Source organism: Hemicordylus capensis, chromosome 4 (assembly GCF_027244095.1).
Source record: "Hemicordylus capensis ecotype Gifberg chromosome 4, rHemCap1.1.pri, whole genome shotgun sequence".
Lineage (NCBI taxonomy): Eukaryota > Metazoa > Chordata > Lepidosauria > Squamata > Cordylidae > Hemicordylus > Hemicordylus capensis.
In genome coordinates, this window is record NC_069660.1 from 188,647,846 (window position 1) to 188,672,210 (window position 24,365).

The 24,365-nt window shown below is 42.7% G+C and overlaps 1 protein-coding gene across 2 annotated transcripts in view; it reads right to left on the reverse strand.

The window, feature by feature from the left end:
* The window catches only part of MARCHF11 (membrane associated ring-CH-type finger 11), a 29,366-nt gene that overhangs the window by 4,100 nt on the left and 901 nt on the right, over positions 1 to 24,365 (reverse strand). The window contains exons 2-4 of one of the 2 annotated variants that reach the window (XM_053247764.1): positions 13,347 to 13,409; positions 10,418 to 10,573; positions 1,058 to 1,250 (exon numbers count right to left, since the gene is read on the reverse strand). In XM_053247764.1, the coding sequence (XP_053103739.1) occupies positions 1,058 to 1,250; positions 10,418 to 10,573; positions 13,347 to 13,409 (412 nt within the window). The remainder of the gene's footprint in view (positions 1 to 1,057; positions 1,251 to 10,417; positions 10,574 to 13,346; positions 13,410 to 24,365) is intronic. The other variant, XM_053247765.1, reaches the window with a different exon arrangement.

The following is a 24,365-nucleotide window of genomic DNA, read 5'->3' on the forward strand; positions in this document are numbered from 1 at the left end:
TAGTGGGCACTTACCTCCCATCCCACCACACTTGAAAGCTCTTCTCAGCAGCACCACAGCACCCAGCAGGTGGTTCGGCTCCGCCACTCAGCTGGCCTTTGCACATATGTAGAAGACATTTGCTGGCCACGCAAATGGCCTCCATCAGTGGAGTGGTGGAGCTGATTCTCTGCCACAGCGGGTGCTGGGCGGTGCACCGTTGCTGAGAAGAGCTTTTGGGTGTGGTGGCATGGCAGGTAAGCACCTACTAATTTACACTTAATGGCGCCTGCACCAGCCACTGATGGCAGCTAACAACAATGTGAATAAAAACAAAAATACTCAATCAATCAATCAATCAATCAATCATTATTATTACACTAACTGGCCAAAAGAATAAATTCTGACAGTATGCCAATTACAACTAAAATATCAAGCAGCAAATACAAAATACAATGGAGACATCAGAAGACAACAAAGCATGTTGGGTTATCACTGGGCCAAACACCCTGTGAAAAAGCCTATAGATAGATTATTTGACGGAGAGCATCCCAGAGTCTGGGTGCCACCACTGGAAAGACTCTAGCTCAGGCATTCTCAAACTGCGGCCCTCCAGATATTGCTGAACTACAATTCCCATCACCCCCAGCTACAATGTATTGTGGCTGGGATGATGGGAATTGTAGTTCATCAACATCTGGAGGGCCGCAGTTTGGGGATGTCTGCTCTAGCTTGTGTAACCATTTGTTGACCTCACATGGCAGGGGGTAACAAAGCAGGCTTGCAGATGATGATCTGAGTGAGTGGGTGAGTGGGAATTCCTTATTAAATGTATGGATGATTAAAAGCTTTTAATCATGATTTAGAGAAGCTCACAGAGACTAAAGCTAAGAATTCCTCCTCTGTGGTTTCTGTTTGCTCCTAAAGAAACAGACATCCATATCTGCTGGAAAAGAACCACAGAACACTAACAGCAGGTATACTTTTATCACAAACATAAGAGAAAGAAAGATATTAATTAGAGGGAAGTCCCAAATTATCTCTTGCCACTTTTACCAACAAAGATGAATGAGCTTACCTATGCACACTAGATCCATAAAACCATACATTCCATAGCAGATTTGGAAAAGGAGGTCTTTTCTTTGCCATACCGCATAAGGACTGAAGGCAGACCACAGAAGCCAAGTCACACTTGCTACTAAGAACAGTGACCCCAAAATTACAGCAATCATCTGTACTTTCTCAACCAGAGTTACAGTAATGCTTTGCCACTAAAAGGAAGAAAAGGTAGTATGAGATAAAATGTTTACAAAAATATTCAAAGTCTACTTTGACTACCCATTGTTGGAGATTTTATTGTGCAATTTCTGTTATTAGTAGTTTATTAGCAATAATTATTGGTAAGGAAAGCTTTGATTTGTCCAAACTTTTGTATAGGCTTTAACAGAGATAAATAGAAAGATAGGCCTCTGTCTTCAAAAGTGACCTTGCAGAAGTTTGCAAGTCAGAAGCTGTCTGAGTGGGAAATTTCATAAGTAAAGCAAATAGGTAGTGAAGTAACACAGGCTAATAGCTAAACGCTGGAGGAGATTTCAACATGGATACACAAAACAAAAAACAAAAAAACCCCACAGACATCCTGCAAGTTGACACATGGAACATAATAAAATCTGGGAAATTCCTGGAGTGTAAAATGCTCATGACTAGGTGAGAGGTCCAATGAGAAGAAAGTTAACAGCTATGGCCATAGAAAGGGTATTGGATTGTACAGGGGCCTTGGATTTGACTGGAAGTCTGAGCATCTTTAGCCGGCTGAATTACCTTGTTTCTGTTGCAACCTTTCCTTGATTTATGGTAAGCCTGAATAAACCATTTGAAGGGGAACAGTAAGGATCTGATCGTTTTCTTGGAGTCATCAGAGTAAACACCTATAAAGACTTTGGGGCTATTCTCACGATCTGCAAAAATCGGGCTAGGAGAGCCAAGCCCGATTTTTGCAGATCATAAGAACCACCAGGCTCGGCTGCGAGCCTGGTGGTTCTAGAGCGGGTAACCCGCTCAAGAACCCCTGCCTTAAAACCAGGTTTGCGGAGCGAGCACTCCACAAACCTGATTTTGTAGATCGTGAATAGCCACGCCGCGACTTCGTGCCGCAGCTACTTATGATGAGACCCCTGGAGGGGAGGCGAAAAGCTGCCTCCCAGCTCCAGGGGTCTCACCAGCATGCCCTGCACACTTGCGCAGGGCATGCTGGAGCTTGCAGGGGCTGATCGGCCCCCGCTCCCACCAGCCCCCGCCGGCTCTGCCACGGAGCCGGCGACCATGTGGGCGGCTGATCCGGCCGCCCAGTGCTCCCTCCCTGCTCGTGTGCGGGGAGAGCAGGCTTAGCCCACTCTCCCCGCACACTAGAAGAAACTCGGTCTCACTGATCGTGAGACCTGGTCCTTTATCTTCTGAACCAAAATGTCTCTTCTGAGGTTGTGGCCAAGCCCAGAAAAATACACTTAAATTATTTAAATAAAATCTCGTACCATGAAAACATTTCCAGAGCCCCTTTACATGGGTGCATGCATGTTGTGGCGCTTTTTGTATTCATATCTGAGTAACAATCCCCCCTTCCCTCTCACCACACCAATTCTGCTTAAACTTAGGAACTTTAAATAACCACTTGGAGTGTCATACACAGGGGCATACCAAGGTTGAAGTGGGCCCTAAAACAAGGAACAAGCTGAGAGTCTTGAGAGTCTGAAGCTGAGAACAAGGAACAAGCTGAGCCCCTGAGCCCCCACCTTCATTTCCTCTTTCTCCCTCTCCCCATGTCTTTACTGCAGAAGATGTAGAATGAACCTGGTGAAAAACAAAACATTCTTGACATCTCTCTTCTCTCTCTCCTATGCAAATAATATCACACACTCCCCACAGAAGCCAGCAGCTTGTCATTGAGTCAGGAAAGCAGGAGAGGAGAGCAAAGAACAGGCTGTTTCCCAGCCAGTGAACCCTGCTCCCTCATGGGCCCAGGGACATTCGTCCACTCTTGTTCAATTATAGCTATGCCTCTGGTCACACAGAAATCCTCTGCTCTTTGGTGGGAATGAAAGTTTAAATACTTGTGGCAAACCTGGATCGCTATAAACACTTTTCTGGATTTGGATCGATATTGTTTTATTTCAGAACCATTTCCTACATAATTTTGTAGCCCTGAGCTACAAAAGGTGTACAATATAAATCTCTACTTACAAATGAAAATAAATATAAATATTTTTTTCAGAAGTAAGCCCCACTATGCTCAATGAAAAGTTCTACTTTCCCTCCTACCTTGCTTCCACACAGTCACTTCTACCCAGGGTTTCCTCCTACCTTGCTTCCACACAACTGAAAATTGGGAACACACACAGCTCCCAAACCCAGGTAGAACACAGTTTTTGATTGTGTGAATGACCTCACATGTTTAAGCAACTACCGTGGCACTGTGCAAGTCTGCTGATGTGACTTGCAAAGGTGGGGAGGCTTCATGGTTATTAAAGAGTATGTCCTCACACTCCTGTTGCTACATCCATTGGAATAATGGCGGTAGCAGTGTGAGTGTGAGGATGCACTCCCTATTAGGCATGGAGGCTCCTCACTTTTCATCAGCGGGGTTTAAAGTGCCGCGGAAGCAGCTAATGTACCTGTCACTTAGAAAGGTGGCTCGCTGCACAGTGTGTGAGCCAATGGCTGACATAATGAGGCAAATTCGAACTTCATGTAGTCCCGCTGAAATTAAAGTTAGGTATTTCCTAACTTCTATTTTCAATAGACTACTTAGAGTAATTTTCCTCATTGTGCCAGCCAACAGTTTTAATGGAAGAAATGTAGGCATATGCTTCTCAGGGAAATAAACATGATTCATGGGTCATGCCAATGAGAATGGGCCATGCCCTTCCATAGATGTTGTACTGGAAGACCTTCTGACATTTAAAGGAAAGGAAGTCTCCAAAAAAACCTAGCATCCTAAAAAAGTGTGTGTGTGTGTGTGTGTGTGTGTGTGTGTGTGTGTGTAAGAGAGAATGTGCATGTGTGCATATGAAAAATAATTTTACTCCTTTAAAAAGTTTATTTTGAAACTATAGAACATGACTTTATTTTAGTGAAGGAAAAGAACTGTATTCAGCAAAAATATATTTTTTTAAGCTTGTCAGCTTCAACTATGTAGTAAAATGTAGAAAACTATGAGAGATGCTATTAAGTTACAGACATTTTGGTCACAGCTATTTCCTCACATTTATCAAAGTGAGACAGAACCACATTTATCACCAGAATGGCTACATTTGCTAAAGTTAATAACCATATGAAAGTTTCATATGTTGTTTGAATAAAAATTTTAAAGAATTGGGTTTTTTTAAAATTTAATATGAAAAATATATGCAGGAATAATATGTAATGGTAATTTCATTTCCACTAGTTTGTTATTAGTATGTAGAGTGCAGTTGTGGGAGCTGTTAAATATACAGTGCCACTGAAATAAAATGTGAGGTATTCTTTATTCTTTTATTTATCAAATTGACACCTAAACTTGCAGCAAGTTAATATTTTTTCTTTACATGAATGCTCATGCATGCAAAATAAATTTAGTGATAAATTACCGGAAGGGATTATTCAGCTCATAAATACATCTAAACCATCATGTCTAAGCTAATCAAAAATTCTGCCAAACATTAATCTGTGTTATAGCTACTCTTCATAAAAGTAACCAGTAGGGACCAATTTCTGCTGAAAATGCCTGCTTGTTGTTTACCATCCCGTAATTTCATATATTCAGTAAGTTATGTCACTCTCAAAATATCCCCTTCAGAGGAGAGAGACTTTGCACTGAATGCATCGAAGTGACCCTGACACTCAGATGCAGTCTTCAAAGGCAGCAGTACCTCTGTGCATAAAGGGGTGCTCGGAGCTGCCCCTTGGCTGGACTACAGTGAGAAGGACTTGCATTTGCACTTGAAGGCGCTTTGTGTGCGCTGGATCAAGACACGTTTATTTGGGACAAGTGAAGGGATGACTCAAGCCATTCTTTCTTGAAATATTGTGGAAATGGATGGTCTCTGTCACCCTTCTCTGAAGTGCACACGTTAATGTGAACTATGCTGTCTCCGAGGAGAAAAGGAATGTAGGTTACTTACTGCCTTCTAGTCAAAGGTTATCCCCTCTGCAGGGGAAGGGAAGCATTGCCAAAAGGCTGCATTGCTGCAGTCATCAGCAGAATTAGAATAAAATAGCTTCACACAGGGCTAAAGGGAGGCCTTATGAGTATGTGTTGATGTTTGGTTTTGTAAAAGATTGAACAAAAATTTTATTTATTGTACTTTAAACGGTAAAAAGCAAAATCTATTTGACACTCCAGGCTCAGAGAAAGCATCATATTTCAAACATTTGCACAGTGCTAATTGCTGCTGCATTAAGAAGGAACAAATACACCACTTTTAAATAATATGCTAAATGTTCATTTTGCTCTGGTGGTTAGAATAAGGATACTGCTAAGACTAATGGAAGTTCTAAAAAACAATTTACTAGTAACCTTTAAGTATTATGACTAAACTAAGCTATATATGTAAAATGCACACAATTTCTCTTTGTATGCTTGCCAGTTTCAGACTGTTCGCACACTTGCTACAATACAGCATCCAAAGACAACAGGTCCACCAGAAAAGAAAGGAAACCTGTGTAACATGTATTCTCAGGCCTTCCATAGGTATCCTGCCTCAGGCCCCTGAGCATAATTATCTTCTGGGAACTTGCATGTAGTTTCAACAAGAAGAACAAGGATAAAGCACTTTACAAAGAAAAGCAAGGGAGGGAGAGAAAGGGGGACTACACGCCCACATCCCAAACTCACTAAGCACCCCCAAATGCCCTCCCCCTCCTGTGCCCACTTATGCTGGTGGCCTGCGGGCAGGTTAACTCAGATAATCCTGCTGTCACAATATGAGGGCTCCAGGGCTATCTGAATGGGGGTAGAGGGCAATCACATCTTGGTGTTTTGGGTACTACAAAGGTCCCATTATAAGAGTATTGTCTGCTGTTACTGTGGTTGTGTAGCCACACTGTTATTCCTGCTACCTGCTGATTAACTGGTTTTTCCTGGCTGCCGTTTTTCCTTCCCATTCAATTTTATAAACACACACACACACACACTCTGTTTTGTTGTGGCTGGTGTGGAGCTGCAAAATTATCGGTATCTCCTAGGAAAGGGATTCAAAGTGACTTCTCCTGCTTTTTGTTGTCTGTTTTAACAACTGCCTCTGTGTTACCCAGCCTTTTCTATTGCAAAGCCACTATCTCCACAATACAGATGTTCATATCACACAAATCAGTAGTGCGTTGTCCTGATAACAATAGTGGTATTGAGTGGGTACATGAACCCTCTTATGTCTCCCAGCTCCTCATTCAACCTTTCTAACTACAAGGCTACCTAATCAATTATGAGGAATCCAGGAAGGGAATGGCTGCTGTCCTCTGTTTGCAACACTTCATGGCCATTATCTGAGTGGAGGAGGAGAGAGATGTCAGTGCAGCAGCTATGAGTGAGCACAGAAATCTTATTCTCTACTTCTCCCAGCTGATCAGTGCTTTAGGTAGCTGAAACCATCAGACAGAGGAGAAGCTACTACCGTTAGCTCTGGGCCCATTGTGTATGGCCCAGATTTACCCAAGAAGCCCACTCTCCTGAACTGACATCACTGAAGCTGAGATCATCAAAAGAGGGAAGGCTATGGCTGGATACCCATCAGTTAAAGCTTTTAGGCTTCATTCCCCCCACCTCTGTAAAAGGCAGTTGCAGGGGTCTACTCTGGACTGGAACTATGCCATGCAGGGAGTGGGGCTTAAACCCTTTGCCCCTCCCCCAGTCCCATTTCATATGCAGCAGGCACAGCTATTTGTCCCAAAAGACTCCCATTGGTGCCAGTACAAACATTCATCCTGGGGCAAATAGTAGCTGTGCGGGCCCTAATCCCTATCAGAACCATGGCACAGGCAATGAGTTACAGCCCATCTCCCTATGTCATACTGTAGTCCTGATCTAGATTGGAGTCCCTAACATTCTAAGTGGGGGGAAAGCATGTCAGCCCTAACAACAGGCTTAACCTAAGGTGTGGTTTGGTCCTTTGAGAACTGACTAAGTAACAGAGACTGGGGGTGGGTGATCTAGCTGAAAGGGATCAATTTCCCTTACAAATGGAATCTGTAAAGGGGTAGATTTTGTTGTTGTTGTTGTAATGATATGGATGGGGTAGGCTTTGTTGTGATTGTTTAGAGGAGGAAATATGTACTGATGATGGGGAAAAGGACTGCCTCCATTCTGAAAAAGAAAAAGGTGTGTGAGTATAAGAACCAGGGAAACAAGACATTGGGGCAGCTACTGACAGAGAACAACCTGGGCATTTCCTACTGGTGTGTCATGTGATTCTCTTTCTTTGCTGGTTTTTCTTATCATGAACTGCATGGGGCGGGGTCTACTTCTGGGGCACAGCAGCTGTAGAGACCTTCTGGGGTGCTTCCTCCATTTAAAAAAGCAGTGCCACCTCATATGGGTTTGTTGCACCACACATTATTTGTGGTACTATTCCTGACAGGTAAAACAAATGGCAGGAGGGGAAGCCCATACTGTTCTGAAAGACAATGAGAAGGAAAGGGCCAACCTAGTGAGGCCGTACAGCCTGATTCACCTAACCACCAGAGTTCTCACTTTGAGAAATACTGATGCTCTAAAAATTGCTTAACTACATTATTTCCATAAGTTTATTATTTTGTTTTATTTGTACTAAAGTATCTCTTTCACTAAATGACGACAGAATGACAACACTTATTAAACCCTCTATTCTACTATAAGATTTTCTAGGACGAGTCTTTTGTGTGGTATGGAAGCACAAGCATGCATTTTCTAGTACCAGTGCAAAAGGATAACATTTCTCCCTGCATCAGCCCTAGGAACTGGCCCCTAGCTTAAGCCCAGCATTCTCCTACGTTCTCTGCAAACTTCAGCTGTGCCATACAAGGGGGTTATTATTCAGAGATGGGGACAGCCCCTTATGTTCACTCCTATGTGTTGTTCTTTGACTATACTCAAAGCAATGGTGTAGCCTTGCTCTGCTGCTCTTCTGTAAAAATGGAAATTTTGAACAAGTGGAACAGACCGTATAACATTTCCACGCTACCTATGTACAGGATGCTGCTTTAGCAATAGCAATAGCAATAGCACTTACATTTATATACCGCTCTATAGCCAAAGCTCTCTAAGCGGTTTACAATGATTTAGCATATTGCCCCCAACATTCTGGGTACTCATTTTACCGACCTCGGAAGGATGGAAGGCTAAGTCAACCTTGAGCCCCTGGTCAGGATCGAACTTGTAACCTTCTGGTTACAGGGTGGCAGTTTTACCACTGCGCCACCAGGGGCTCTTACCTGCTAGACTACATCCTATTTATGTCGGACTACATCCTACCCATGACAACTAAAGCCAATCCAAAGAATTAGGCTGTGAGGTCAGTTATGATATACCTATTAATTTCTTGGCATAATTTTACATGATTTTTGCCTTTTGATTTGTCTCCTGAGTTTGGGAAAACCATTAACTAGTTAATACCAGAAACCTAAACATGTTTCAGGGAAGGAGCACTTATAAGATTTAATAGAACTTAGTTCCACATAAATTTAAGATAAGGATGCTAAAGAATTTAAAATAGAACTCAAAAGGTATCTGATTCTAGTTCAAATATATGCTAATCCCAAGATTTGTTTTCAGTATTGTAACTGCCAATAGTTTGTTCAGTGTGTCTAATGTTCATTATTAATCATCTTCTCTGGTTCAGGCCCACATGAATGCAAAACACTCAGTGCATCTAGTTTTTCACAGGCAATGGATGGTAAAATGGTGCTATAAAAACTAGGGATGTACAGAAAGGTTAATGGTCAGAACATTCCGACAACACACTGGACCGTTGCAAGTGTTCCAAATGAAGGCACTGTTCTGAGTTCAGAGCAGAATTAACCTTATCTGAGCTCAGAACACTTAGACCTTTCCAACTGCCATTTTAGATTCCTAAATTGTGCTCTTCTGGTATCTGCGCTCATGGGCAGCCATTTGCACCACCACACAAATGGCTGCCGTGCATGCATGGCACCTTGTAGAGTGCCATTTTGGAGTCCAAAATGGCACTCAGAATGGGCCAATAGAATGGAGTTGTCCGTTGGAACAACCAGCTTGACTGGTTGTTTTGATGGAACATTCCATGGATCTTGTGTTCTGTTCTGAGCTTGGAATGGAACACAAGATTCATTTCGTGCAGATCCCTAATAAAAACATCATGAATTCTACTAGTGCACCTGATCCTTAAGAAACACAGTTACATCATTCACGTCATCCTCTACTTGTAGCAACCTTAAATGGACATTCTGGTGTATACCAGGTATGACACTGCAGTTATAGAAACAATCCTTCTGATCTGCAAAAGTCATCTCAATGTATCTCAGCACTCACCACACCTTCTAAAATTATTATTCTAAGTACATTGGATGACATTCTGATGTTATGCTTAGGCAGAGAAATTGTGCTAGCACCAGTTGTTGTGCTACTTAGTTGCGCTAAGTTGCATGAGCACATATATGTCTGTCCTTATGCAACAAGGTGCACAGCCTGTAGCATGCCTCATATGTTTTGCAGGCAACGTTTGTACAAGAGTGCAAGAAGACAATTCCAAAAATCCCTGTGATTTAGCGCAACTACATGATTTTGCACTAGCACAACATTTTCATTGTGCAAGCACAACATTAGCCAAGGTATCGGCCACTGACTTGGAGGTAGTCTCCATCGAAAGAGGAGGGGCACTCTTCTAATCTTGGGACATTTGGGGAGGGTCTTAATGGATACTTCTTGGATCTCTAGCCTTCCTAAATCTATTTAATTAACAAGAACTTAATTAAGACCAATTCTACGCAAACACAGCATACAAAATCCTTGTATAAGCTTTTGTCCCTTGAACAATGCAAAGGGCAATAAACCTGGCAAAACTGGCCCTCAAGTTATTTTCCCATGGTAGCTTTTTCGAAATCATTTCTACTTGCAGATTCCATATGTAGGAGATTTGGCCACTGATCAAAGCACTGCTAAGTACAATTCAGCTTCTGGAATAGCCCCTTGTGGTCCAGTGAATTTGGGCAGAACTCAAAACAGCTCTTAAGCTACTTTAGGTTGTATTAATGGGGGTTAGAATTTCTATAATGTCTAGGCTTGAGATTATTAGAGTCCTCATTGATGAGCTACTTGGAAATCAATTGCTGTGTGTTATGAAAAGGGCATATAAGTTCAAAGTAAAGTGCAGAGTAAGGTTAAACCTAGACAATATTTATTTTGGTACCATCATCTAAACATGGTCTTTATGATTATTGCAAATGTTAAAATTACCTGACAAGGCCTTTTCATTTTAATTGCTATAACATGGTATCTGTAACAGCATAGTTCACATGTCCAGGACCCTCTTTCACTAATCCACTTCAACAGGCAAAGCTGATGTGTATACCGTACTGACCCATCACATCGACAAGGATTTAACAATTTGCCCTAAAGAAATGAGGAAAAGTGTTAAATATCAAATACACATATGCACAATTGTGCATAAACATATCAAGCTTCTCAAATCTTTGAACAAATAAGAGTCTTAAAAATCAGTTTTTGGACTGGATTGTAATCCAAACATTTATATTAAACATATAATCTATATATATAATTCTCTAAGACATACCCATAGCTAATCCCATGTGTGGCAGTTCTCGTGAGAGTTCACGGGAGAGCTGCCAGGAGGGGGAGAGGAAAACGGTAGCCGGGGGGAGGAAAGCAGGGGGGAGAAAGTGGGGGGGGGAGATAAAGTGGCGAGCGGCCTGCAAAAAAAGGTGAATGGGTGTGCGGGCGGTGGCAGGGGAGGGAAATAGGAAGTGGCAGGCAGTGGCAGTGGCTGGCCAGGCAGAGAGAGAAAACGGTGGGCAGGCAACTTGACCAGGGCCATCCTCCTTGTGAGGAGACCAGCCGGGCAGGTGGCGGAGAGAGCAGCACAGTCTCCCTCTCAAGGCCGGCCTGCCAGCCAAATGACAGGTCAGGCTGCACTGGGGCCGAATGAGGCCTCTCTGCACCTGCGCAGAGAGGCAAGGAGATGGCCGAGCAGGCGGCGGAGAGGACAGTGGAGCCTCCTTCTCCAGGCCTGCCTGCCTACCAAATGGCAGGTTGAATGGGCTCCAATGAGACCCCAGACCCGCAGCTGCCGGTGGGGGGGACAAACGTCTGAGTGGTGAGTGGGGGGGGGATGAGCAGGCGAGCAGATGGGGGGATGATCAGCTGAGTAGTGAGCAGGTGGGGGGCAGGAACGGGCAAGCGGGTGGGGGGAGGAATGGGTGAGCGGGTTGGAAGAAGAACAGTCAAGCGGCGAGTGGGTTGGGGAGGACCGGGCGAACTTCAAGCAGGTGGGGGGAGAATGGGCAAATGGGGGAGGAACGGGCGAGCGGGGCTGAGTGCTCTAATGCACAGATGCTGTGTGTGGGATTATCTAGTTCTACTTATTCTCCTATCCCAGAATCACAAAAATCTTGATAAATATACACAAATAATCTCACTGGGCCAAGAGCAATGTTATTTGGATTGCACATGTAATAAATGTTCCTCTGCAGTGATTCTTATTCCATACTAATAAAAACTGCATGGCATCCAAGTGACCTTCATATGTAAGGGGCTTTGTAGTGCTATAATTCAACTCAATCATTCCAGACTTATAAAGTAAGGTTGCATTAACAAGTGTGTATATTATCTCCTGTCATGAGAAGGTATAAGGTAGTATATTTGAGGACCCCTGAAATAGGCATGATCATGATTATTATAGTGAATCTGGAATCTCACAGTATATCCAGGTGCTTAACTAGATTCCCAGGCATCCAAATGTTCCTCTTAAAATAAAGTAGATTTTGAGTTCTCATGGTTACAGTGAATTAAACATCATTTAACAGTTTATCAACCCCTTTCCTTGGCCCCCAGTCCATGTTTCCCATCCCTTACAAAATTAATCCCTTTCCCAACACTTTTCAAAGTGTCTAAAAGCTCCTTCCCCACTGCCTTGCAAAAAGCTGAATCCAGAATTCACAGGGAATAAAGCAAATTGTGTAGAAAATGCATATTAAGCATTTCACAGATTTTATTTGCAAAAATAATTATTTATTATTTCTATACTGCTTGTCTGAAAATGAGTACAGTCCATGGTGAAGAACATCATAGCAGGACAACCCTAACACAGCAGTACCGCATTTGTTTACACTCTACAGAGAAATATTTGTATAAAATTGTTCATTGAACAAGAGCTGAAGTTGGCCTTGTAGGGCAGCTCATCCAACTCCCTGATCAATACAGGAAATCCAGAGCTAGATGATATCCCTAACAGATGGCTGGCTATCTAGCCTTGGCTTGAAGTCCTCTAGTGAAGGAGAGCCCACCACTTCCCTAGGAAATTGGTTCCATTATTAAACTGCTCTTACCATTAAGAAGTTTCTCCTAATGCTCAGCCAAAATTTTATTTATTTATTACATTTATATCCCGCTCTTTCTCCAAAGAGCCCAGAGTGGTGTACATAGTTATGTTTATCCTCAAAACAACCCTGTGAGGTAGGTTAGGCTGAGAGATACATGACTGGCCCTGAGTCACCCATTGAGTTTCATGACTGAATGGGAATTTGAACTCCGGTCTCCCCAGTCCTAGGCCAACACTCTAACCACTACATAGCTGAAGAAACACATAGTGGCTCAGGTATGTTAGATACCATTCTAAGATATAAAAAAGAACTGATGGATAATGTATGTATGTAACTATAGAATATGAGATCATAAGGACAGGAGAGACCAGGAGCAGAAAAGCACAGATGCGAGATATAAAAGCAGATTTTCACACTCTTAGAGGAGTTGTAAGCAAAGATCCACAAAATTTTAAGCTAAATGAACAGAGATTCAAGAGGCTTTGGCAGTTTTAAAAATAACTTATTCTGGAAGCACAGTTGCAATAAAAACATTATTGTGTGGGATGCAACTGAGGACCACAAAAATGATGTCACTCTGCAGAAATATAGTTATCTGAAAAGTAAAAGGGAAATGTACAGAGTGTGGAAGAAAGGGCACATTACTAAGGCTGAGTCGTTGTAGACACAGAGAGTTCTTGAGGGGCTCAAAAGTCTTTTTTAAAAGGTTTGTAAAGCTTTGGAGTATGTACTGGGCAAAGAGGCATTTTAAAGTGGTGTTTCTTATATTTAGCAGAAGGATCCCACCCCAACATATCATAATATCATTGGGTGTTGATGATGCCTACCTTGTGTTTCTTTTTAGATTGTAGGTCCTTTTGGGACAAGGAGCCATCTTTCATTTTCTTTTTCTATGTTGAAAGGCATCATCATCATCATCATCATCATCATCATCCCCTTGCTATCGGTGCACAGTAGCACCTTTCAAAATAATGATTCTCTTTATATTAAGCAGGGGGAGAGCAACTGTCCCGATTCTACCCCCAGCACAGCACTTTTCCAGTGACTGTTGCTGGTGTTTACCTTGTATTTCTTTGTGGACAGTGAACTATTTTCTTCTTATTCTTTTTTTCTGTGTAAATCACTTTGTGAACTCTTTGTTGAAAATCAGTATATAAGTAGTAGTAGTAGTAGTAGTAGTAGTAGTAGTAGTTGAGAACCAGAGCAGAGCTGTGTCCCCACGCACAAAGGCTGCTTTTACCTCAGCCAGAGTTTTACCAAGCAGCAGCAGAGTGTGCACATGGGGAAAGGGGAGAGCAAAGGGGATTTTTGCAGTTCTCCCTTGCCCTTTCAAGTGCTCTTTGCCTTCCAAATATATGTCTGTGAGGGCTATGCAACCCTTAAAGACATATATTTGGAAGGCCAGGAACATTTATGGGGGCAGGGGAAAGCAGCAAAAATCATTTTCCTGGGCACATATTCTGCTGCTTGCAGTACTCTGGCTAAGCTCTGCTGTGTCCCCTGATGGCTGCTTTTTCAATCCCAGCCATCCTTGTTGTCCTCCTCTAAACCTATTCCAATTTGTTTATATTCTTGTTAAGGTGCACTGCACAAAACTAGACATAGTAGTGCGGCTACTGGTGGTTCTTACAAGCAGCCAAAACCAGGCTTGGATGTTTGCTTTGCTTCAGTCTTTACAAAGAAAGAAATGTTTATCACTGACAAAAACGAGGAGTAAAAGTCCCAGGTCAGGATCACAAAAGAGCATGTAAAAGACTATTTGAGCCATCTGAATGGGTCAAGTAGGTGCAGATGCCATTCCTGAAGAAGGTAATTAGGTAAACTGCAATGCAGGCAATGCCAGGCATTGCCCTGAACAACAATGGCAGCATCCGATCAGGAAACACAAAAGGAAGCAAAATACTTCTTAGAAAAGGTTCTGCAAAAGTTTTAATTGTGGGAACAATCCTTTTAGTTTTACAAGCAAGAATTGGAATGAGAAACATCATCTAAATGTGTGGTCTTGGGTAATTGATTCACTCACAAATATTTGGGGGGCAGCATACCTAGGACCACTAGATATAAAGAAGTAGATCTTGAGAAAACAAGGCTCAGACCAGGGGAGGCAACAAACTTTCGTTTTATTTCCTAAAGAAGCAAGCAAGCAAGCATATAAATAAATAAACAAGAAAACAAAGAGGGGGGAGACCAAGGTAAGTTTGTTAGGGATAGTCTTTTCTAAGGTTTGATTTCTGGCTGTCTATGGGTTTCTTTTTGACAAGGCAGTATCAGTTTCAGTTGTGTCTAGAGAGAGAGAGTGGGTGGGGATTAACTGCAGGTGACTCACACAGCTTGTGGGAGGGGCCATATTCAAACAAAGATGGGTTTGTGACCCACACATGTAGACTGCATGGTGACTCACCTGCCTGGTGCAAAAGTCGTGGATGTCACACAGTGCCTAGATAGGCTGTTAGGCAATTCTGGGGAGGAGTCAGCTGTCATGGTGCATATCGGCACCAATGATATTGGAAAATGCAGTCGGGAGGCTCTGGAAGCCAAATTTAGGCTGCTAGATAGCATATTGAAGTCCAGGACCCCCAAGGTTGTGTTCTCTGAAGTGCCTCAATGCGTGAATGAGATGGTGCTGCCAGGAGGAGGGGTTTATATTTGTTAGATACTGGGATACGTTTTGGGGCAAGTGAAGCCTTTACAAAAGGGACAGGCTTCACTTGAACTGAGATGGAACCAGACTGCTGGTGCTTAAAACCAAAAAGGTATCAGAGCAGCTATTAAAATGACACGTGAGTGATTGCCTACAGGAACTGGGCAGTATCTGGTTCGGCAAGCAAAATCCCCTAAGGTGCAATGCTGCACACATTCCAGATAAACCAGAAGGGGACAGAGTAGAACCAGCAGATGGAAACACATGACAGCTGGTCAAAAAGGTCAAATGACGGTAAGGGAGATAGAACATGCTGACACCAGGTAAGAGACTCAGTGTATTGGTGTTTATATACCAATGCCAAAAGCCTCTGAGCCAAGATGGGCAAGCTGGAGTGTTTGGTTGCTAATGAAAACATAAATATAGTGGGAATAATGGAAACCTGGTGAAACAGTGAGAACCAGTGGGACACTGTTATTCCTGGATACAAACTCTACAGAAAGGAAAGGATTGGGGGTGAAGTAGCACTGTATATTAAAGAAGGGATAGAATCCAACAAGCTAGAAAAATTAGGAGGACTGGAGTCCTCCATAGAATCATTATGGCTGACAATAAGAGGACTGAAAGGAAATGTATTACCAGGGACGTGCTATCGCCCTCTGGATCAAAATGCTGAGAGCATCAAAGAGAGACAGAGCTGTAATAATGGGTGACTTCAATTACTCTCACATAGGCTGGGCAAATTCACATTTGGGATTGACAGAGAGGCCAGATTTCTAGACATGCTAAATGACTGTGCCTTAGAACAGTTCTTCACAGAACCAAACAGAGTGAAGGCAACCTTGGACTTAATCCTGAGTGGTGCCTAGGACCTGGTATGAGATGTTAGAGTTGTAGAAGCTTTGTGGAATAGTGACTGTAGTGATCCAATTCAGTTTATATGTGATTGGAACATTGCCAATGAACTCCAACACAGATGAGTTGGACTTCAGAAGATGGAAACATCTCAAAAATGAGGGGACTGGTAAAAAGGCAGCTGAAAGGGTCAAATCACTCCAGAAAGCATGGAACTTAAATAGAAACTCAGTTGGAATGTATACCAAGATGGAGGGAAAGTATCATCAAGTTCAAGAGGACACCAGCATGGGTAACAAGTAGAGTCAGGGGAGCTATGAAAGGAAAGAAGACTTGTTTCAGAAATTGTAAGTCCTGCCCAAATGAAGAGAACAGAAAGGAACAAAAACTGTGGTAAAAGAAATGCTAAGATACAATAAAGGGTGCAAAAAGAGAGTTTGAGGAGCATATAGCTAGAAGTGTCAAAGGGAATAACAAAAACATTTTAAATATATCAGAAGCAGGAAAAACTGCCAGGGAGGTGATTGGACCCTTAGCTGATGAGGGATGAAAGGGGTTATTAAAGAGGATAAGGGGATTGCAGAGAAACTGAATGAGTTGTTTGCATCTGTCTTCACAGCGAAGGATACTGACTATATACCTTCTCCAGAAGTGGACTTCTCAGGTTTGGTGATTGAAGAACTGGGCCATTTTGAGGTGATGGGAGAAGGTGTTCCAAACTGTCTTGAAAAACTAAAAGTTAACCATTTGCCAGGGTCAGATGGCATTCACCCAAGAGTTCTGAAGGAAATGTGAAATTGCTGATATCCTAGCAGAAATATGTAACTTGTCCCTCCAATCAGGCTCTGTACCAGAGGACTGAAAGTAGCTACCAGAAAGTAGCTAATGTAACTCCAGTTTTCAAAAAGGGATCCAGGGGGAATACAGGAAACTACAGGCCTGTTAGCTTAACTTCTGGGCCAGGTAAACTGATGGGAAGCATACTTAAGGACAAAATGGAAAAACAACATATATGAGAACAGGCCTTGCTGAAGGAGAACCAGCATGGCTTCGGCAAGGAGTTCTTTGAAAGTGTCAACAGGCATGTGGATAAAGGTGATCCAGTTGTCACAGTATACTTGGACTTCCAAAAAGCTTTTGACAAAGTTCCCCACTAAAAGCTCTTAGTAGTCATGGGATAAGGGAACAGGTTCATGTGTGGATCGGTAACTAGTTGAAGGATAGGAAACAGGGTAAGAATAAGTTGACAGTTTTCACAATGAGGGGAAGTAAGAAGTGGGGTCCCCCAGGGATCTGTACTGGGACCAGTTCTCTTTATTCATAGATGATCTACAAGTTGGGGAAAGCAGCAAGATAGCCAGATTTGCAGGACACTAAACTATTTAAAGTAGTGAAATCCACAACAGATTGTGAGGAGTTTCAAAAGGATATCTCCAAACTGGGTGAGTGGACGACAAAATGGCAAATGAAGTTCAATGTAAGCAAATGTAAAGTTATGTATACTGGCTCAAAAATCCCCAGCTTCACATGTACACTGATGGGGTCTGAGCTTTAGAGAACTTGGGGTCCTGGTGGACAGCTCACTGAAAACTCATTGAAATGAGACAGCTCATTGAAAATGAGAGGAGAGCTAGTCTTGCGGTAGCAAGCATGAATTGTCCCCATTGTTAAGCAGGTTCTACCTTGGTTTGCATTTGAATGGGAGACTATATGTGAACCGTGTAAAATATTCCCTTTAAGGGATATGGCTGCTCTGGGAAGAGTACCTGCATGCTTTCATGCAGAAGGTTCCAAATTTCCTCCCTAGCATCTCCAAGATAGGGCTGAGAGAGACTCTTGCCTGTAACCTTGGAGAAGCTGCCACCAGTATATAGACTGAGCTAGATGAATCAATGAACTGACTCAGTATATGACAGCTTAATAGGTTCCTATGTTCCGAAAAGTATCAACTCAGTGAGGCACTTCACACAACACATGCGAAGCACCAGGAGGGTTTAGTGGAGAGAGCAGGCTTAGCCAGCTCTTCCCGCACATGAGCAGCCTCCAGGCCCTGGGGGACTGGATCGGTCACCCACACAACTACCAGCTCCATCACAGAGCCAGTGGTGGCTGCGTGAATCGGGAGCCACCTAGTCCCCAGAAGTTCCAGGATGCCCCATGCAAGCTCATGGGGCATTCTGGAAAGACCCCCGAGGCCAAGAGGCTGTATGCATCCTCCCAGTAGGGGGCCTACTCATGTGTCACGGCACACCGCGGGGGCACACGAGCAAAATAATGAGGTTAATGTAGTGCTCATTCCATTAACCTCATTTAAGGGGAGGGGGAATTAGGCTGGATAGCCACCTTGGAACCACCGGGCTCACCCACGAGCCCAGTGGTTCCCACGATCAGTAGAAAGCGGGCTAGGCTACTTTAGACCACTTTCTACTGATCATGGGAATAGTTTCAGTGTGTGGCAGCTGTGAAAAAGGCAAATTCCATGCTAAAGATCATTACGAAGGGGACTGGAAATAAATATGCTAATGTCATAATGCCCTTATACAGATCTATGGTTAGGCCACATTTGGAGTACTGCATACAGTTCTGGTCACTGTATCTTAAGAGGGACATTGCAGAGCTGAAAAAGGTGCAGAAGAGGGCAACCAAGATTATCAGGGCCTGGAGAACCCTCTTTAATAGGAAAGACTACAGCATCTGTGGCTTTTTAGTTTGGAAAAGAGGCAACTATGGTTGGGGAGACATGATAGAGATGTATAAAATTATGCATGGAGTAGAGAGAGTGGACAGGGAGAAATTTTTATCCCTCTCTCACAACACTAGAACTAGGGGTCATCCCATGAAACTGAAGGCCAGGAAATTTAGAATAGACAAAAGTAGTTTTTCACACAGCACATAATTATCTATGGAATTCTCTGCCATGGGATGTGGTGATGGCCACTAGCTTGAATGGCTTTAAAAGGGGCTTGGACAAATTCATGAAGGACAGGTCTATAATGGCTACTAGTCAGGTGACTACAGGCTACCTCCAGCCTCAGAGGCAAGAAGATGCCTCTAAATACTAGTTGCCAGGGAGCAACAGCAGGAGAGGGGGCAATCTCTTGCCTACAGGCTTCTCAGAGGCATCTAGTGGGCCACTGTGGGAAACAGGATGCTGGGCTAGATAGGCCTTGGGCCTGATAAAGTAGGGCCATTCTTATGTTCTTAAGGACAAGAAAAATTAATTGCAATCCTGCAAGCCTGACTTGTACGTGTATATCTTTAAAATATTAGAGTGAATATTAAAACAATTGGAGCGCATCTTATCCCAAGTTAAGCATGTTTAAATTATTATTTTCATTGAAAGAGTTAAGGATGTATTTAATTCTCCCACTGAAATTCATCATCATAGCTGCATAGTGCCCTTAAATTTTACCTAGAATAAATTATTATTAACAGACAGCATGTCTTTTTAAGAAAGAAATCATGCCAGATCAACCCAGCTGCCTTCTTTGAGATAGTAGATAATGCTCTGTAGACAGAGGAATGTTGTTGATATACAAGCTCCAGCAATTTGTTTCACTTGCTCTCATTATTGCCTTATATAAAAGTTTGAGAAAATGTACATTTACAAAGACTATTATTTAAATTATTTTAAAAAATTGCACTCAGGGGATTGTAATAAATGGGACCAACATCAAATTGGAAAGAGGAGTTTTGTGGCTTTAATAACTTGTGTAACTGAGCGGACATATCCAATTGTAGAAGATCAAGAATTGGAAAGGTCTCAATCCAAATCCTTTAAATAATTAATCTGAAAATCCAAAACTATTTCAATAAATTAGAGAGGAAGGCAAATATGAAAAATAGTAAGGACAAAATTGAGCTGCTATATGTAGGAATGAAGAAACAAATGTGGGGTGTGGAATAACTGGATAGTAATTTTAAGATTCCTGAGAACTGATTTAGGGTTACTGGAGATAATTAACTGAACATGAGTCAACAATGATTAAAGAGAAAAAATCCTGATTGCAATTTGCAAGAGCAGTTCAGCCACCCAGTAAGACTGCATGGAAGTTGCAGAAATATCTTCCTTGAAGGTTTTCAAAACAAAGTTAGGCAGCTATCTACTGAGATACTGAAGTGTGTTATATCCTATCTTAGGACACAGTTTTGAATTAGATAACCTTTAAAATTCTACAATTAACCAACAGAATGGAAAATTAGTTAATTTCACCTACATATAGAAACCAACTACTTACTTCTGTAAACACTTTCAGCCATTTCTCAGTATAATAACCAACTAGGTGTTGTAATGACCCAAGAATCTGACTCAATAAAATATATATTTCCTCAGTGTTTCTGAAACCTTTTGAATGTATCCTTTCTTTTAAAAATTTACTCTATCTTTTGGTTTCTCTTGAAACCAAGTACGAACCATAGGTCAGGATGAGTCATCCTTGTGCACAACAATGTGTGTGCAGCTGTGTGCAAGGATCTCTGGATGGGAGCAAAGGTTTTGATGTTTGGCAGGAGCACTTCCTTCTTCCCCTTTCCCCCATCACTCTCTTCTCTGGCTTCACTGATACATATTCACAGATAGTCTAGCTTGGGAGGAACCAAGCGAAAAAGGCTAGCCAGTAGATAAGGGTTTAGCAACGCTAAGGCACTCACCAGAGGGTCTGACAATCATATCCTTCTTCAAGAGCCTTGCAGCTTCCTAGGAAGGCCTGCCCCATAGTTTGAAAAACTAGGACTTAATCACTTTGACACTCCTGCTTTTCTTCATTAGGGAGGAGAGTAGGGATATGCATGAACCTGTTCAGAGGCTCTTTTACAGGCCTCCAAACAGGTTTGAAAGACCAGTGGTTTGGCCAGTTCAAAGGCAGGGGGGATCCCTTTAAGGCTGGGGAGGGTGCTCTTACCCCTCCCGCCGCGTTTTCCCCACAAACGCTGCACTTTAAAGGGGCCCAGGGGCGGAAGCATACCTCCCTGCTGCCCCATTGCCTCGTCAAACTGGAAGTGACTGGAAGTACCTGGTAGCGTGTGTGCATGCACACCGGGTACTTCCAGTCACCTCTGGACCAATGAGGCATCGGGGCAGCAAGGAGGTATGCTGCTGCCCCACAGACCCTTTTAAAGTGCAATGCCGGCAGGGGAAACACAGCAGGCGGGATAAGAGCACCTTCCCTCGCCCTTAAAGGTATCCCCCCTCCACCCTCGAGCTGCTCCCTGCCAATTCCATGCACTTCCCTAAAGGAGAGCTGGTCTTGTGGTAGCAAGCATGAATTGTCCACTTTGCTAAGCAGGGTCTACCCTGGTTGCATTTGAATGGGAGACCACATGTGAGCACTGTAAGATATTTCCCTTAGGGGATAGGGCCGCTCTGGGAAGAGCACCTGCATGCTTGCATGCAGAAGGTTCCGTTCCCTCCTTGATATCTCCAAGACAGAGCTCTGAGAGACTCCTGCCTGCAACCTTGGAGAAGCCACTGCTAGTCTGTGTAGACAATACTGAGCTAGATGGACCAATGGTCTGACTCAGTATATGGCAACTGCCTATGTTCCTATGTTCATCATACTACATATGGTGTGTGTATGCTTATCTTTGTATATTTGTGTGTGTGATGATACCTTTGTAATCTGGACCAGTGGCAAAGAAAGTTGGAATGAATTAATGAAGTATCTCAATACTGTCCATCCAGCTATCAAATTTACCTGTAACACTACTGAGAATTCACAAATTCCTTCCCTTGATGTTTTCGTGACTATTGAGCACAGTAAAATTGTCACAGTTCCAAACATCAAACCAACTGATGCTTAGGTTTACTTGGATTAGAATTTCTGACTGCAGTGGATTTAAGCCTTTGTCTCAAAGTCAGCTCACATGAGGGGACAGTTTGCTGAGTCATCCCTGTCGAGCTGCCTGAGTGGGCTTCCATTTTAAAACATTCTACTTTAGACCTTCAGTAGATTAAAATGCTGCCACCAGACACTCTTTTATCAGAGACTGGACAGCCTGGGCTGGAGTGCCACAGCCTAGACTTCTCTCTTTATCTTGCAATTGGGCAAATATAAAAACCTTCCATGTTTATGCCTATGCATGGTGAGACAACAAGGTAGCTGGCTTTAGCGGCTCTGCTGGAGTCATTTGCACTAGGGGCCCACCCTAGACTTCCAAGGTAAAACAAGCACTCTGTGGGACTTTTAGAAAAGAAAAGAAAATGCTTTATTAAATGGCTACAAAAATAGTTTGGCTTATGTTCCTGCTTTTTGGTTGCAGAGTATTTCAAAAACATCCAGATCTTCTAAGGTGGCACATAGGCAGTTCAGTTACTCAGTTACAAGGGGTGCGGGGACAGATACCGAGGTATGCACAGCAACACACACAAAGAAACAGAAATTCTAACACAAGTTCTTACTAAAACACTTTCTCCTGCCTTAAACTTCCAAAGCTATTAGCCTTGGCTTCCCTTCCCTCGAAAACTCACCAAAAATTCTGGTAAGCTCAAGTCCCCTGCAATCCTGTCTTTCATGAATCTGTAGTCACCATCTTGGAACAGACACCATTCTGCTCACTCTGCACTTTCCATCCCTAGGCTAAATTCCCAAAGCCAGAGCCCGGGCTCCTTTTCCTTGAACTCACCAGACTCCTGATGAGAATCAAGCCTCCTGCAGATCTCTCACCTTGAGAGATTATCCTGCAGCCTCCACCATTGAGGCAGCCAACCTCATGCTAGTCCGCACTCTCTCCAGACTTCCTTTCTTGTTCCCAGAATTCCCCCTGCAGCTTCCATGTCCCACCCACCTGGTGGACTGATTGGTCAAGCCCTGAAGGTCAGCAACCTGTCAGTCACAACAGGGGTTCCCTTCCTGTTAACCGTCTAGAAGGGGGGATTGGTCAGTACACTGACACACATAAAAAGAAATCTCATTTAAAGCTTGCCCCTCAGAATTAAATGTATATACAATACATTTACAATACATTTTTTGCCACAGACAAAGAGAGCCAGCATGGTGTAGTGGTTGAGAGTGCTGGGCTAGGACCGGGGAGACCCAAGTTCAAATCCCCATTCAGCCATGATACTAGCTGGGTGACTTTGGGCCAGTCACTTCTCTCTCAGCCTAACTTACTTCACAGAGTTGTTGTGAGGAGAAACCTAAGTATGTAGTACACCGCTCTGGGCTCCTTGGAAAAAGAGCGGGATATAAAATGTAATAAAATAAAATAAAATAAATAAAGATGAAACAAACTGAAGAATCACCTTCTACAGAAGGGATATCCTCTGTGATTGCAACATCAACAGGACATCAATTTTCTCAAAAGAGTCTCTCTTCCAAAAAAAAAAAAACCTCAGGAAGAATGTCAATAAAGAATACCAACCATAGCCCTTTCGTGGTTGAATTTCATCCAGCACCTCCAAAACATTTTCTGATTACTACTGGAAGCTATCCCTTGGCTGCCAACTCAACATACCTTGCTAAAGCCCCCTTGGCATTGTCATCCACCTGCCACCTAATTTCCATAAATTATCTGTGAGTCCCAGATCACATCACTGTGAATCTAGTGGTCACCTGCACTTACTGTAGTAAAACAGTCACCTTCCAAAGAAGAATGATCAGTAAAACCTTTATTATAAAACATCACCTGCAAGTCCAACAATGTAATATAGAATAAAAGCACCCTGGATGCAACATTCACTACACTGAGAAAATAGCAAACCCAATAAAGTAATATCTAAATCAGACTTTATTTAATCTTTATTTAATCAAGAAGTTGCAAGTCAGCAATCACAACAAACCTCAAACAACCTGTTGCAAAACATTTTAATTCTGATGGCCACAAACTTAATAACTTGGAAATATTTCCTGTAGAAAAAACATCTAATCCAGGGATATTAGGAGAGAACTTCTGGAGCTATAGACTTAAGATCCTAACACTTACTAGACAATAGTGTGTGTGCCTCTGCGCACATTTCATTATTTTGCTTGTGTGACCCTGCTGAGGCTTCCACCACCTTGGCTCACAATGCTCATTTCAATCAAAACTTTGCATTATTGAGGAAGGTGCAAGCCCAAACATCTGATGAAAGAAATTTTAAAGGGATCCCTATTTTGACATTCATAGCTAGCTAGCTAGCTAGCTAGCTAGTATTAAGTACATTGAACTCACTGGCATTTACTGTCAAATAAATATGGGTAGGAATGATTGAGGTATTGGATATCTGGGTTTAAATGCCAACCAATTTCTTTTCATATGTCCTGTTTTTAACAGATCCTATATTTTATCAAGGCTGGCAGATGTGTCAGTATTCTCCATCTCCTGCAGGTCTGAAAACTGCCAATGGCTACTTAACAGTAAGACTTAACTTGGG